The sequence below is a fragment of the Rhagoletis pomonella genome, unplaced genomic scaffold (genome assembly GCF_013731165.1).
Source record: "Rhagoletis pomonella isolate Grant_MI unplaced genomic scaffold, Rhpom_1.0 Rhpom_scaffold_00015, whole genome shotgun sequence".
NCBI lineage: Eukaryota > Metazoa > Arthropoda > Insecta > Diptera > Tephritidae > Rhagoletis > Rhagoletis pomonella.
Genome location: NW_023458569.1, coordinates 3,709,789 through 3,726,066, shown reverse-complemented (window position 1 = coordinate 3,726,066; position 16,278 = coordinate 3,709,789). Strand labels below are relative to the sequence as shown.

Genomic DNA, 16,278 nt, shown 5'->3' with positions numbered 1-16,278 from the left:
AAATAATGTTGTGGGGACTCCAAAGCCCCTGGATTTGGGTCCTCACATGCTAGAGCTAATGAATTAGACCCCACCTTTTACCGATAGCTCCCCTACAGAAGCACAAGGCAACCGACACCTTTCCTACCCTTTCCACAATATTAGGATTCTGCGACAGCCGCCGTTGATTGCCCACCTAGTTACCTGATTCGGGTAACATTGAGTCAGATCAAAAAGGGTGTACAGAAATCGTACCTTAACCTAAAGTTCCCCATCGTCTACAGAGGCGATCACCCGACAGCCCACTTTTCCCAGTTCCTCTAGAAGGTGGTTTACAACCGCAATCTAGAGCAGGGGAGAGGGAACACCACCTTGTGGAGTGCTCTTATTGACTCTGCACTGAGTGCAGACGACCCCCACTCCGCCGCGACAGTTCTGTCACGAAGTGAGAGGTAGGTAAGGCTTATTAAGTAGGCGAAATTGTTAATGGTTTGAAAGAATTTATCGCCCAGGCCATGTGACGATCATCCAGAAGATCGGAGAAGTACAAAATATCGCAAAGAAGTATTTGACTGTACTTCGAAGTACAAAGTACAATAGCGAAAAAAGAAGTACTATATTTCCGAAAGAAGTACGGTTGGTCACATTATTAATACACCTTTAGCATTGTTTCTGAAAGATTTCTCTAGATATCCACATTAGCTGCGGTCGAGAGAATTTTTTCTTTGGTCAAAGATATCTGGTCCGATGATAAGTCACAATTACAAATTTAAATATTAAGGTGCATTATGTACGTAAGGTACAATACCAAAATGACATGCCTGGAATTTTATAACTTTCTCAATGTCAACCCCAAATGTTACAAGCGATAGGGTCTAACATGAAGTCAAAGAAAGGTTAATAAAAACATTAAAAGTAGCGCTTTAATGTCGGCAATATTTTACTTTTATAATTTACTACAAATAAAATTTGTATACATATACATATATAGAGATTAAAATGTTTAAATAGTTGACAACCCTCTTTCCTTTCACTCCATGAATGCGTTGCAATGTTTTACTCGATATATATTTAAGTCAATAAAATTTTAAGCAGGTGGCAACCCTATTAAATAGTTGTTATTTTTTTACCTCAACCGGTGAAGCTGTAATTCAAAATGGTGTCTTAATCATTCAATTTTATGGAGTATTATGGAAGATATGGCGCTTTATTGCCCGGATACAGATACAGTGATTTTAGCTTTTTAAAACCTTTTTTTTTTAATAAATAACTAAATATCAACAACGCACAGTGCCGCCTAAGTAGGCAAAAATCGATAAATTCGTTATCTGCAATGTGAACTTGTTTGGTATTTTTGTAAAGACAATTTATCCACTAAAAAGAATTAAACACACATTTCCCTAAAAAATTAATTATATGCCGCCAGGAAGCCACTAAAGTCTACAAATTTTATATTAAGAATTTTAATAAGAGCATAGCTATGCGTAAGCTCTTCAAAGAAAAAAATATAAAAAAATATATTCTTTGAAATAAAATGTTGGTTTGACGTTTCTTGTTCCCATATAGATAGTAGAGAATTACAGGAATTAAAATTTTGGAATAAACTTAAACACAGGGTGTCCCTGCGGTATTCCAGAAAAAAACAATTTTTTTAAACAAAATTTCAAAAAATGCTAAATTTTATTAGAATTAATGAAAAACATATATGTAAAAATAGGTGTTTAGCTGAAGGAGAGCGGGAGACCAGGTTAAGAGTTGTGGTCGAGTTAGAGTAGTAGAGGAGGTAGGGATTACCCTTGCAAGTGGTTATTTATCAAGCTCAATGAGCCCGTATGGTATATAGGTGCACATCAAGCCAACCACGCACTCCATATGCCTGCTATGCGAGAGAGAGAGAGAGTGAGTGAGATATGCGGGCAGGCTGATGAAGCGGTAGCGCAAGCTGTGACCCTTTTACCATGTATCAATTGGGGGACTCCATTGGAGGAGTCATGCTCTAGCTGCCGTAGGCTGCTGTGCAATGAACTGGGATTTATTCAGGGATGCATTCATGCAGAGGCTCAGTGTGGCATGTAAGCCGTAGCTTACTACCATACCAAAAATTACTCCGGGAGTGGAGTGGGAGCGATGCTTAAAGCACCGTGTGATAGCCAAGCTGGTTAAGCGTTGACCATAGCTGAAAATGCCAGCGACTTATCACGTCACTAAGTTCAGCGAAGAGATATTTGAGAATTGCAGAAAAAATGCATACCCAATTAAGAACGAGCGAATTAATTTTAAACACAAGTGCGTGTGTTTGTTCGCTGCACTTGGTTTTGGGCAGGAAATGCAATATAAATGCGTGTGGGCGTTCGCTGTTCTTTGTTTATGCGGGAAATGCATAGGTCGTGTAAACAATAGGTTATTTTTTATTATTTTCTTAAATAGTACGGGCTTTTAGCTTTCAAAAGAAGAAATAAAAACCTGCTCATTTTTTGCACTTTCTGAAGTGAGGCGTTTTTCCCTAATGCATACAATAATTTTTTCATTTTTTTCAGTGCCTTGAGATCTGCACGATTCGTTCCATTTTCAAAATGAAGTGTCAGATTACAAAGCTTGACCTGTGGACAATAGAAGGTTTATTTTTTGCCACCTGTTAAAAAATTAGATTGTTAAAATATTAGATTCCAATTTTTTTATAAGTTAAATGAATTATTAAGAGCTGGGTATCAATCGAAATGTGTATCAACTACATACAGCGAGTTGCCACCTGTTTAAAAAATCAAATTCCACTTGAATTGAAGGAATTAGGTAACTGAAAGAGATAAGTATCACTATAAGGGAGTCAGACGAAAGAGGTTTAGGAAGGTTTTGGCTTAAAAATATTACGAATAGGGGTTCCACCTGTTTGTAAAGTCGTATTTAGTTGAACTAAAATAATAATTACGTCAAACCATAGGATTACGCCATCTTATTTGTTATTTTATTACAAATACATACATTGTCAATCAGTGATTTGTTCTGATGACATTCCTTTTAAATTAAGTCAGGAATGGTTTTACTCTTCACTTATTTCTTTCTAGATATGTAAATTTTTTTCATTTTTCCGATACTCATATTGATATACATATTTCAGTTACCTTATCCCCTTAATTAAAGTGAATTTGAGTTTTTAAACATGTGGCAACCCTTCTACGTGTCGTTTAGAAGTAAAGTATTTTCAAAACTAGTTCAATTGATACCCATATTGTAATATCTAATTCATTTGACTTATTAAATAATTTTACTAAAATTTGTAACAGGTGGCAACCCTTTTCAAAAATAAAAAACTTTATTGCACCTCTACAGGCCAAGCCCTGTCATTGGACACATCACGTTTGAAAATAGAACGAACTATATGTACATACCTATTTAAAAACCACAAGAACCCAAATTTTCAACTTCAAACTGCATTTACAGTGAAAGTATGAAAGGTATCCAAAAACAAATAGCATTTTTGAATTTAGCGTCCTCAATTTTAACAAGCAAATTTTCATTTATATCCGTCCATAATTCTATTTTTGCCCATATTTTATATGGAAGGGCAGCACTGTGCAACGCGACTATTTTTCGCATGTACGTGAGCTTCTCTCCTTCAAAATGATATATCATTCATTAAATTTTATGAAATATTAAAGGAGATATAGTTTGATAACAGAAAAATACCTTTCAGAAATAAGTACATACATTATTTTATTTAGAAAAATTGCGGAACAAATGTTTACGAAATCTACAATAAAACCTGTTTTGCTAACTTTAATCTTCCCCAACAAATATTTTTACTGGATGGGTATGCTACCGGAAATTTACATTTTTTTAACACAATTTTTGACTTCTTAAATGTATTAATCAATTTATAAATAAAGAAAAAACTTTAAATGGTTCGACTACTTACCGTTGCAAACCTTCCAGCATCAGTGGCGTAAGAAATACATTCACCTGCCCCTTCAAACGGGCTACCACTGAGGTACAAGCTGCCCCTTCTGCTTGCAAACTCATAAATTCGCCATCGTCGAAGCCATTTGTCGTCTTATCGCTCTCCTCTTCTTTAAGTAAAACGCTGGGATCCCATGGATGCGACTTTGGACCGCCTATAAATGTGGCGGAGCTATTGCTGCCGGTCGCATTTTCATACCGTGGTACCACCTTGATTTCACGCCAACAAGCGTACAAGTCAAAGTGCGGCACCATTTTGCTGCCTATATAGGTCAGCCCGCCATCGTCGTTTTCGTGAAATAGGGGTGTAGAGAAAACATCTGGTCCTGATGGAAAAGAGCAAGCGGTCCAATTGAAGCATTTCAACTGCGATAAATGATTTAGATAGCTTGCCATCAATAGTGGTGAATCGATGATTGGCCGATTCACCTGTTGGTGCAAATTGACAAGGGCAACATCTTCTTGCGACGACATGGCTGAGATGAAAGAATTAGACGACAGCGAGGGAGTGCCCGAGGAGGTTCCGCGAGAATCAGCCTGTAGAAAGGAATTTTGAAGAAAATTACATTGTTTACGCAAAAAAGCTACTGTGTTGTGGGTTATCTGGCTGGCGACAAAGATATGTACTTCTAGCAATGCGATAAGCTAGAATATAAAGAGAAATAGCAAACTAGAAATAGGTCAGGCATCTGGTTTTCAAAGAAAGCAGATTAAATTTTAGAAGTAAAAAATAAATAGATAACATACATCATATTGTGGCAACACGTGCCAATAAAAAAGCATTATGCACAGAATTGTGTTTAGCTTTTCGCTTCTTCTGTAAAAAATAAAAAATGTCAGTTAGTGCCTTTCTACATATTCTTACAATCATCTGAGTACAATACACGTACAAATGGCGTAACATATTTTACAAACCCATGTATATTACTAAACTGTATATACAGTATCGGTCATATCTATAGCACGCCATTTCAAAGTGATATTGTGTGCCACTTATATTTATTTATTTATTTTTAAGAATTTTCAATTAAAATACAGTTCTTTTTCTAACAAACCCCATATAAACCCAAGTTTAACAATTTGTAGAAAACTTCAAAAAAGTGCAACAAATTTTCACCTAAGTTTCAAACTTTTTTCTCGGAAGTGTTAGAATTTTTTCGAGTACGCAGTTTTTTAGCCACTGCAATTTTAGTCTGGTAATGTGCAAATGTTAAGTGGCTACGATTTACCGTTAATTTTTTAGAATTTTTTTTGTCGCATTGGCTTCCATATAATGAATAAACTCTATTTATTTGTATATGGAAGAAATCCGCAACACCTTTGGCGAAAAAAATTCTAAAAAATCAACGGTAACTTTTAGCAACTTGAAGCTTGCACATTATTAGACTAAAATTGGTTGGGCTATAAAACTGTGTGTTCAGAAAAATTCAAACACTTCTGAGAAAAAAGTTTGAAATTTAGGTGAAAATTTGTTGCACTTTTTTGAAGTTTTCTACAAATTGTTAAACTTGTTTTTATATGGGGTTTGTTAGAGAAAGAACTGTATTTTAATTGAAAATTCTCAAAAATACATAAATAAACATAAGTTGCACACAATATCACTTTGAAATGGCGTGCTATACATATGACCGATACTGTATGTATACGTAAAGTACAGCACCGTTATCATTTTATATTTGATATCGTTAGCACTGTAGATATCGTTACCGTTGGAGTTGTCATTACCGTTAATGTTATAATTAGCTTTAAAAACAGCCTTAGCAATATCGTTGTGGGTGTCTTTTTTCTTTTTTAAATTCGTAAATCGGCTTTCATCAGATTTGAGGCTTTTCCCATTTCTCTTTTAAAATCTTTTTAAATTAGCATGTCTGAAAAAATACATTTCTACCAATCCCCAGAAAAAAAGTAGTTTCTGTTGACAAACGTCGTTGCTTGAACTGAGCTGCTCTTTTAACAGACTGCCAGGCCACTTGCTTACTTTGGTGAACAGTTAAACAGTTTTATTGTTTAGAATCATAATAATGATGCAGATAAAGTACTAAAAGCTAAAAATTATTACACTTGAATATAAAATATGTAAAAAATAAGTTAAACGGTTTTATTGTAAAGAATCATAATAATGATGCAGATAAAGTACTGAAGTGTTATCTGGTTAAAAATTATTACTGTTTAGTGTATTTCGTTTTTGTAAACTGGGTTAAAAATATAACCACCTAACCAGATAACTTGATAACCAGACATCTGTGAATACCCCATAAAAGCTAAAAAATAATTAGGTAAGTACCAATCATCATACCACTCTCCTAATCAATCTAGGAGATTGGTAAGGTAAAATAAAATCGATGTATGATATTTTTTAACTTTTGGTACTTTATTTTCATCATTTCTTAATATAAAACCATTTCATTTGTTTAGATAGATTCATGTATTGACTGTTTAAACTCTAGGATCCACCATTTCCATTCGAGAGCCATTTTGAATAAGAATTTTTTTCTAAACGCCCTTTAATATAGGGGGGATTTAAAAAAATATGTAATTCGCCATTTTTTCATAGTGTACTGTATTCTACTAGTAAGCCCATATTGAGCGGTTTTTTTTTAAATATATGTGACCTGGTCTACGGAAAGGGGGCTTAGGTGTCAAAAAATCAATTTTCACTTTTTGGTTGATTCGGATGGAAGATGAGATGCTTTTTCACGTGGTGAAAAGCAGAAAATCCTAACTTGCTTAGAAGTGTACTAAAAATGTAGAAACAGAAACAGTAAACGTCACTTCTTCAGTGTTACTTTTTTAAATGTTCCACACTAGCAACTTACACGATGAACTATAATAATATTCCGACCAACAACAACACTTACTGGACGTCCGGCGCGGAGAACAATTAACGAGATAATGAGAAACTGACGAAACGAGTTGCTTACTTTTAACAGCTTTTTCACAGAAAACTAGTTTTCGCACGTAAGCTCCCTTTTCGTAGACCAGGTCACATATAGTCCGCACTTTTGTGGCGGCGGTCATATTGGTTTTGCAATGATACTGAATATACATACATAATTGTATTTTCATCAGAACTAAGGGTGTATAACAAATTTTTGATCAATAGGTCGACAGGAAGGGGGTGGAATTTCAATTACTAGATTTGACCCAAACCAGGTAAGCTAAATTAAAATTAAAAATATATTTTAATTCATCATGCTTTAAAATTTTCATAGTCTAAACTACTAAAAAACATTTAACAGAAATAAATTCGGAGTTAAGAAAACACATATTCTAGAAAACTTTAAATTGGATTTGGGTGTTTCCATGAAAATGTAAACAGAAAATGCAAATAAATGAAAACGCGAAACGGTGGAAGGAAAAAAATTAAATAAAGAACTGAATTATATGAGTGAAAATTTCTCAAGTGGGCCACCTAAATTTGGACGGACAAATTTTTTTTTGGACAAATCACCTTATTCGGTTTACAACTATAAACAAAAAATACAATTTGACCAATTTTGCAGTATTCGAAGTTTTACAAGAGTTATTGTTATTAACTTGTTTGTACATGAATTCAGTAATTATTCATTTTCTACCGACTCATAGCGTGTATCTTGCTGATTGTTTTTAAAAGACTTCAAAAAAGGAGGTTATAAATTCGTCGGAATATTTTTTTGTGTATCTTACCGCATAACTTTAGACCACGTTAACCGATTTCTATAATTCCTTTTTTAAAGGAAAGGTGGTACCTCCGAGGTGGTCCCGTTTAGATCCGATCATTGGATCATGAATAAATTAACGGTGCTCTTAAATTTTTATATGACAATTGAAGTCGGTTTTGTTTTTTGCTTAAAAATTACTTGTTCATGATAACAGTTAATTAGACCCCCTTAAGCCTGAGTGTTCAAATACTCGTCATTTGTAAAAAAATTATAATTTTTATAAAAAAATAAAAAATATTTACTTCTTTTTAATCTTTTACATTGAATATCAATCTAACGGGCATTATTAAAAGAAAAAATATTCTAAAGTACATTATTTAAAAAAGCGGAAACTTGCATGTAGTCGTAAAATTATCATTTTTTTTTTATCGCCTCGAATCATTCGTTGTTGGCGTTAGCGCGCCGCAGTATCGTGGTGAAGCAAAAGCACCCGTGAGCCACGGGGCGTGGCAGCAGTGAAAATAATTAATAACTAGCGAATTCGTGCAAGTTTCCGTTTTTTTTTTTTTTCAAATAATGTATAATAGAATAAAAATTCATATACAGTGTCCAAGATTAAAAAATCTGGCCGATAAGTAATAAATATTTAATTTTTTATAAAAATTGTTTATAAAAAGTTTCTAAATTTTTACAAATAATGAGTATTTGAACAGTCAGGCTAAAGATACACGCTATGAATCAGTAGAAAGTAAATAATTACTGAATTCATGTAAAAAAAAAGTTAATAACAATAACTCTTGTAAAACTTCGAATTTTGCGAAATTGCTCAAATTATATTTCTTGTTTTGTATTTGTGTGAAATTATTTTGACCGTCCGAATTTAGGTGGCCCACTTGAGAAACTTTCACTCATATGTGTTATTAATAAAAATATAGTATGAGGGATAATCTGTCACGTCCATTATCACATTTTATTTCAAAATAAAACCAACAAAGAATTGCTTCTGATTAAATGTGAATTGATTGTAATGTTCCGTAATTTGGCTTAATTTAAAGAATGTTTAAGAAAGAATTCGCATATTTTTGCTTATTTTTACATGTACTCTGAAAACCACTTCCTTTTTTGTCACGTCCGGTCATAACGGATCGATTTTCCCGACACCAGTGTTCCAAGCGCACCTAATTTTTTTGTGAACAAAAGACGGCGTAAAAGATACACGACGGCCGTTTTTTTATAAGTAACTTCCGTTTTCATATGATTTATTTAACTCTATTTTATAACTATTTAAGTCGTACGAATGTCACATCCGACATCATGGAAACACCCATATGTGAAAATACTACGAACAAAATATTCATACGAATTTCAAATTTTACTACAAGCTGGAAATAGCAAGAAGTAGAAGTAGTAGGATAGTAGATGTAATTCGGCGCTAAGTCTACTCACATCATGAATAAAATGTCGATACTGAGGTCTTGATGAAATATTTGTAAGTTTTCTGATTGGTGTGGCAAGACCATTAATACGTCTCACGTCTTCATTCTATGAAATTGATGAATTTTGAAAAGAATTGCATGTGGAATATTTTTATAAATCGTACATAAAAAAATTTTTAGGGTTTTTATGGATTCATATGTAGTTACGCCTTAGTTATTCACGTAGACATGCAAATTATTTTATCGATTTTCTGATAAATTTTTAACATAAGTGTTATGAGCAATGTTTACGAGTGCCCAGCATATTAAATATGAAGTATTAAAATTAAGTTTGAATAAAGTTTAACATTTACGGAAATATGTAAGCTATTAAATTTGGAACTTTATGGAGTTGTGACCAGGGTTCGAAAATTCTCACTCACATTCTCGCACGTTCGCGATCTATAATATTCCAAATCAATTTTTGTATTCTTTTACCGCGAGTGAAAAATGCAAACAATTTTATCATCTCTCACATTCGGAATGCGATCGACAAAAAAATTTCCGATGCTTTTCATTCGCGATCGAAAAAAGCATTGCCGATTTCGGCCTCTCATAAATGACAAAAACGATGCAAATAATCCATTCGCGATCACTCACAACAGCTTATCGCGATAAACTTATCGCGAAAAATTTTCAACGACGTTGTATGGGAGATATTCGCGTTTGTTTTGGGTATGCATTTTGTTATGCATACAGCATACATACGTATGTACATATGTATATGCAAGTAATGCAAGCAAATGCTTTTCGATTGGAAGGAATGTAGGAATATGCACAAATATATGAATTATTGTGGTAATATATATGTATGTCTGTACATATGAATTACATACATGCATACGTGTATTTAAGGTATATTCCAAGCGTACACTTTTCAGTATAATGGTGTATCTGTATGTTATTTTATTATAATGATTGCGTTTATTTTTTATATCTAATAAATGGAACTTAGTGGGGATAAGATTGACTAATGAGAAAAGTGGGCGTCTGGTGAAGACTGAGAGTAAAGAAAAGCATAAAAAACAATACATATAAATTTTTTATTTCTTTTAAATGGTTTGATTCGCCATTATAAGAATATTAATAAGAAGCCAAAAATATACACACGTAAATAGAATAAGAATATGTATGGATGCATGCAGGGTTCGGATTTGCCTCATTTTAGCCCCTCGCTCGCTCGTTAGTTTGCTCTGAGCTTGCGCAACTCACGAGCAACAGGCGAGGCTGTTTGCAAACGAGCACTCGTTTAGTACGTGCGCACGCGGTGAGCAGTTACCGAGCGAGTAAGCAAACGAGGGCAGCGCAAGAGTAGAGCGGCAAGCAAACGAGGACCTCATTAGCTCTGCCCTCGCGAGGGCGCCGTTGCGAGCGAGGCACTCATTTGCAGCAGCAGACGAGCGAGGCAAATGAGGCAAGCAGATTAAGCTGGGATCACACGATTTGTACATTTGGCTAAAAATTTGTCAAATTCATACACAAATCATGTGAACGCTAAATTACATTTGTCATTTATCAGAAAAGCCAAATATTTGCCTTCTTGTGGCAAATGAAAATCAACCCTGGTGGCCAAATCGTGTGAACGCAATGCTGCTACATAAGCCAAATAAAGATTACGCAAACGACCAAATATCTGATTTGCCACTTGATGACAAATGCCAGTGACAAATATACAAATATTTTTGAGCGGTATTGCCATTTCGTGCTTGTGAACCTTTGTATTTTCCAATTTTGGTAAAATTTTAGTATTTATTAAAATATTCGTATCCGAAAACTACCGAAAAATATCACGTTATTTGAAAATAATTTTAAAACATTTGCTCAAACTGAACATTTGAAAACATGTACATATACGTATTCGACAGTAGCTGAGTGTGCAGAGAAGCGTGCGACTATTTGTAAGCTTTCATGAGGTCCCAGGTTCTTATGCCGGCAGACGAACATATTAAAAACTATTTATAAAATTATAATTAATTTCTGAGTATAGCTAACTATGAAAAAGCACATGTGAAGTTCAGAATGAAAAATTTCAGAAAACCAACCGGAAAATAATTCGTTGCACATCCCTTCGTGGCACTGTTCTATTCACCTTTCTTACAGTTTTCGGATCTCTTTCCGCAGTTTTTGCTGGCTATACCCATATACATACATGCATATCGTCGTATAAAGTACAAAACCGCGTATCGTTAAAATCGCATAACTGACATTTGCTGCCAAAAATTGGATTTGCTTACAGAAGCTGTTGGCTCAATCCTTATCCATTCGTCCTGAAATATACTATCCAGATTGCTTTATAAAAAAGAGAACAATTTTGAAATATGAGTGTTTTTTATCTAAATAATAATTTATGCAACCTCACATAGGCGTCATGGCATTTTGTTGATACGCGGTTTTGTACTTTAAACGACGATATATAGATTATTATCGAAATTTAACTGTGTGACAAAAAAAAAAATTATATAGTTTTTTCGAGGTTCACACTTATTGTAGGTCTATTCAAGCAGTAAAATCTGCATACTCAGAATTTTAAATACACCCTCAAAATCTGGGCTTAAGGTCAAAAACCGCGTTTTCAAAGGGTGACGCATAGGTATACTTGCTCGTAACTTTATTTCTGTTTACCCGGTGAAAAATACGTATATATGTATGTGATTCAAGATAAGACATTTCGCTGCTTACAACAATGTTTAAATTGATAATTTGTCTTAAGAAATGGCAAACGAATCAGTGATCGGACTTAAAAAAAATTTGTGTGGTAGAATCTGGCAAAAATGTGGTAGATTTCAAAAAAATGTGGTGGATCTCAGGTTTTGGATCAAACTTTGTACAAAAATTAAAAAAAACTGCAAGGTTTCACCTAAATTGCAGACATTTTAATTAGAATCTCAAACAAAATTAATTTTAGTATAATAAAGTGTAAGATTGAAGTTGATAAAAATTGCGTTGAGTTTTGGCAATTTTTTTCCTTAGTTCCATATTTTGAAAGATTTCTGCAACCTTGCGGAGTGCTGCCAGCTTTTCTTTTTATCACATCACGATGTAGCGAACAAATGTGGCTCGTTCCAGAAATGCTACTTGGGATTTGCCGATTTTGACAATTCTCAAGTAAAAGTAAACAACGCTTTAGAAATTTGAGATGCACTGAAATTTGCCAATCCCTTCACAAAAATCGCCGGTTTATATCATTTTCGCTATTAATTCTTTTTATAAATCATACATTTTGCAATTTAACACAATAAAACCACGTTTGATGTCGAAAAATTGAATATTGAGAAAACTTACTCTTTTACAGTTTATTTTATCCTCCCATTATGCCTGTTGTTAGTGTTTAGTGTTGGACAATTTTTGCTCTTAAAATTAAGAAAATTATGTTTATTTAGCAAAAATAAAACTACCCAAAACGCGAATATGTGGTAGATTTCAGAGCTTGGGTGGTAGATGTGGTAGATGCTCAAAAAAGTGGCAGATCTACAACAATGTGGTAGAAGTCTGTGGTGCGATTCACTACGCGATTTTAACAACTCTTGTTATTGTTAAGTCAGCTAAACGACAATTTTAACAATTTAGCTACTCAGTAAACGTTTCCCTAACAATATTCGTTAGCGCCAATTCAGCTGTTGTCGCTAACGATAGCGAAGGCCGCTAATTTGACGACGTTTAGATTGGTGTTGTTAATAAAACATAAAAATGCACAGCACCGCTAGCAAAAAAATATCAAAAATTAAAGGGTTTTTCAGAAACATCAAACTTAAAGTTCAAGTACTAAAATTTAATGGGCTACAAAACTGCATACATAATTCGTTTATTATTCTGATAAAAAATTTGAAGTTTTACGAAAGTTTGTTGAATTTTGTTTAAATGTTGCACAAGGTTTGAAGCTACAGTTTGTACGATTTTAGGTGCAGAATAAACTATTAAAACAAGTAATACAAATTAAATAACAAAAAAAAATAGTTTGTTACAACACTTGTCTATATGTGTTCCGGTTATAATTTTCCAATACGGCGTAAACAAATATAGAAAAGTGGAAGTTAAAAGGTGAAAGCCTATTTTTTTAATCTTACAGGAACTGAATATGCCTTGAATTTAAGGAAATTTAATAATTAAAGTTTTCAATTTAATACGTGTGCATCGTTTATTAAAAATATAAATATTATATATCGCTAGCTTAGAGAGAAAAGTAGCTAAGTCCACTTTTTATGAAAACACATATATTGATACAAGAGGCTAGAGAAATTAAGAATGCGTCGATTCGAAAAGGGTAAAGGCCAATGTTTTATGCTTTCTCGGTTATAAATATTCAATGAAAGGAAAATTTGCTAAGTTCAAAAAAGCTCCGAAAATGCGATATGTATGTTAATATTTAAAACGTTCTTTATTAATCATCATGACACTAGCATAATACAATCAGTCCTCAAAATAAATATGTACAAAATGTGCATACAGTGATTTTTTTTTAATATTAACAATCTTTTTCGTGTTAAATCTTTTTTGTAAACTTTTTATTTACAGCTGCGTGTAAACTATGTCAACAAAATTCAAAATTATGGTGTTTGCTACTTATGTGTATTTATTTATTATTTTAAATAATTTTATTTTTAGTAGTTCCATCTACTATATTTCTACTGAAACCACATAAATGAAAGTTTCAAAGCTTGCATAAAATTAACCAAAATGAATCAAACTTAAAAAAATTTACTCCAAGCTTTCTAACTTTTTATTGATAATTTTTATAAGATTTTCGGGTGTGCAATTTTGTAGCCCATTCAATTTTAGTCTAATAAAGTGCAAGTTTCATGTCGCTAAAAGTTACCGTTGATTTTTTAGAATGTTTTTTGTGGAGGGTGTTGCGCATTTTCTTCCACATAAATTGCCTGTGTGCTCACACGAGCGCCTTGGCATATGCAATGGATTTGTGCCCAATAGCGGCAGCACAGTTAGTGAATCGCACAATCGTTACTGCAAACAACAAAAATTGTTAGCTTACAACTCGATAAGACGCATTGTTAAAAGTTAGTGAATCGCACTACTGATCACTGAAAGGAATCTTACAGAGTATATACAAACTTTTAATTTTTAACTTTTTTTTTTATTTCAAATTACGACTTGTCCGACTATTTTGTTTACTAGTATACATACATAGGGTGCCCATCGAATTTTTATTTATTTTTTTTTCCTTTTTATGAGAAATATTATTGCCTATTTTTATAGGTTTTTTAAAAATCATTTAAAGTTCGCGACTTCTCATTTTAGGTCAGAAAATATGATTTTGTAGATTTATCAGTTTGATTGTACTACATATTTTGTAATTGTTGAAATAAGGAATCGTCAAAACTTAAAAAAATAAGAAAATTTATTTTTGTTTATTTGCTCAATGAAAATCCCGACAATCCAAGTATGACAATAGATTATTATACATCGTTTTAAAGGCCTATAAATCCTCTTCTCACAACATGTTCGATCTTTAAAATTTAATGAAAAATAGTAATTTTAAACTGATAAATGTACAAAACCGCGTTTTCTAGCTTAAAATTAAATTCAATGAAAGGTATATTTACAATTTTCGTTTTTTAGTTTTTTGAGGTACTACCCCCTGAAATTTTTACATATAAGGAGAAAATATTTATCATTTAATATAGACTCAATTGACCCAGATTAACCCATGTCACAAACGTGTTAGAATAATGAACCATGTATCGTGGTTCTGTGCGTTATTATCTTGTTGTACAAGATAGACGCATGTTGTATGGGGTTTGGTAGGACATGGTATCAATAGGGCAAAGAAAGGATGTCAGATGAAAGGATACGCAGAATTGTCATTTAGGCGTGACTCGCCAAATTATGTATATGGCACGAATGCCGCACTTTCAGTATTAATGGCAGGAGTGCCGCTCTGTTAAAATGATGAGATCTGTATCGTTTCGATACTCAAAAATGATTGTGCTTTATTTCAACTTTCATTTGTTTATATAGCTTAAAAATACAATACAAACTCTAAGTTCAATATACTTAATTGACCTACTTAATTTCTACTATTGCTCATAATGATTTATGGTAGTCATGTGCAATGTGATTCCTCACTATTAACACTCAAAAAACTTTTGGTGACACATTGTACATATTTTGTTTCGTCAGCAGTTATTTGTATATGCAAAATTGCTTGAGCACACTTTCTGTTCATAATAGCCGATCACACTCAGCATGACCCAATTCTCATATTATAAGCAAAAAATATAATTAATAAAAATGAACTGCTATGCATATAGCTAACACACACGATTGAGAGAATACAAAGGTTGCGCCGATCTCGGACCGCTATTCCTCTCTTAACGAATTTGACAGAATCGTTGTTTGCATGACGTCACACTTGTGCAACTTGTTTACGTTTTCTTTGCAACATTTTTTCTTCTTCTTCCATTCTTGCTCACGTTTTGGCATTTCTCTCTCGCAATTGCACCAGTGTGACGTCACACAAAAGATATTCTCAAAAATCCTCTATGATCGGCGCAATCTTGTATTCTATCATTCTTGGCTAACACATATTGTATCAGGTACATGCACAACAACTTATGTTGATAAAAAGATAAGCATGCAACGACGAACGGGCCCAGGTTTATCGGCGCTGCGTTCCAGCGTCGGTAGTGGTTTCGCGTATCCACGGTAATGTTAAAACATTCGTACTTTTTTATGGGATAGAGTGCACTAAAATATTTTTGCACGAATGGTTAGTGTATACTTTATAGAATAGGATCGTAAATTTTTTTTTTTTGTTTAACACAAGGAGAAGTCTGTTAAATTGTCAATTGTTTATTGGGAAATGTATTATTTAATACTATTAAAAAATTAAATTTTTCCAGTATGAATATTTTTTCGATTCTGCTACTTTTGCTGAATACACCATTAAAATTTGGTTATTTTTCATTGAATATTTACGGAAACATAGCAATTAATATATAAAATTGATGAAAAGAAGGTCAAAGATTCATTTATGAAAAAATTTTTGAAAATTGAAATTTTCAAAAAATATTTAAGACATTAATTTTCACATATAGACCTATGAATATCTGCCAAACATATTTGAAATTCTAACACTTAATTTTTAGTGGCCCGTTTCAGAATGGTAATGTCAATCTTAAGTTTATTTCTTAGTTTAGTTTTTATCAAAGAAAGCGTTGAAAATTTGCGTTCTACAGCCGCAGAGCTATGTGGTAATGAAATTATATTAAAAA

The 16,278-nt window shown here is 33.1% G+C and overlaps 1 protein-coding gene across 7 annotated transcripts in view; it reads right to left on the bottom strand.

Moving 5' to 3' along the window:
* Positions 1 to 16,278, bottom strand: part of LOC118749382 (transmembrane protein KIAA1109 homolog) — a 556,935-nt gene that overhangs the window by 350,189 nt on the left and 190,468 nt on the right. For 6 of the 7 annotated variants that reach the window (XM_036484182.1, XM_036484183.1, XM_036484184.1 and 3 more), the window contains exons 10-11: positions 9,021 to 9,116; positions 3,893 to 4,470 (exon numbers count right to left, since the gene is read on the bottom strand). In XM_036484182.1, the coding sequence (XP_036340075.1) occupies positions 3,893 to 4,470; positions 9,021 to 9,116 (674 nt within the window). The remainder of the gene's footprint in view (positions 1 to 3,892; positions 4,471 to 9,020; positions 9,117 to 16,278) is intronic. The other variant, XM_036484186.1, reaches the window with a different exon arrangement.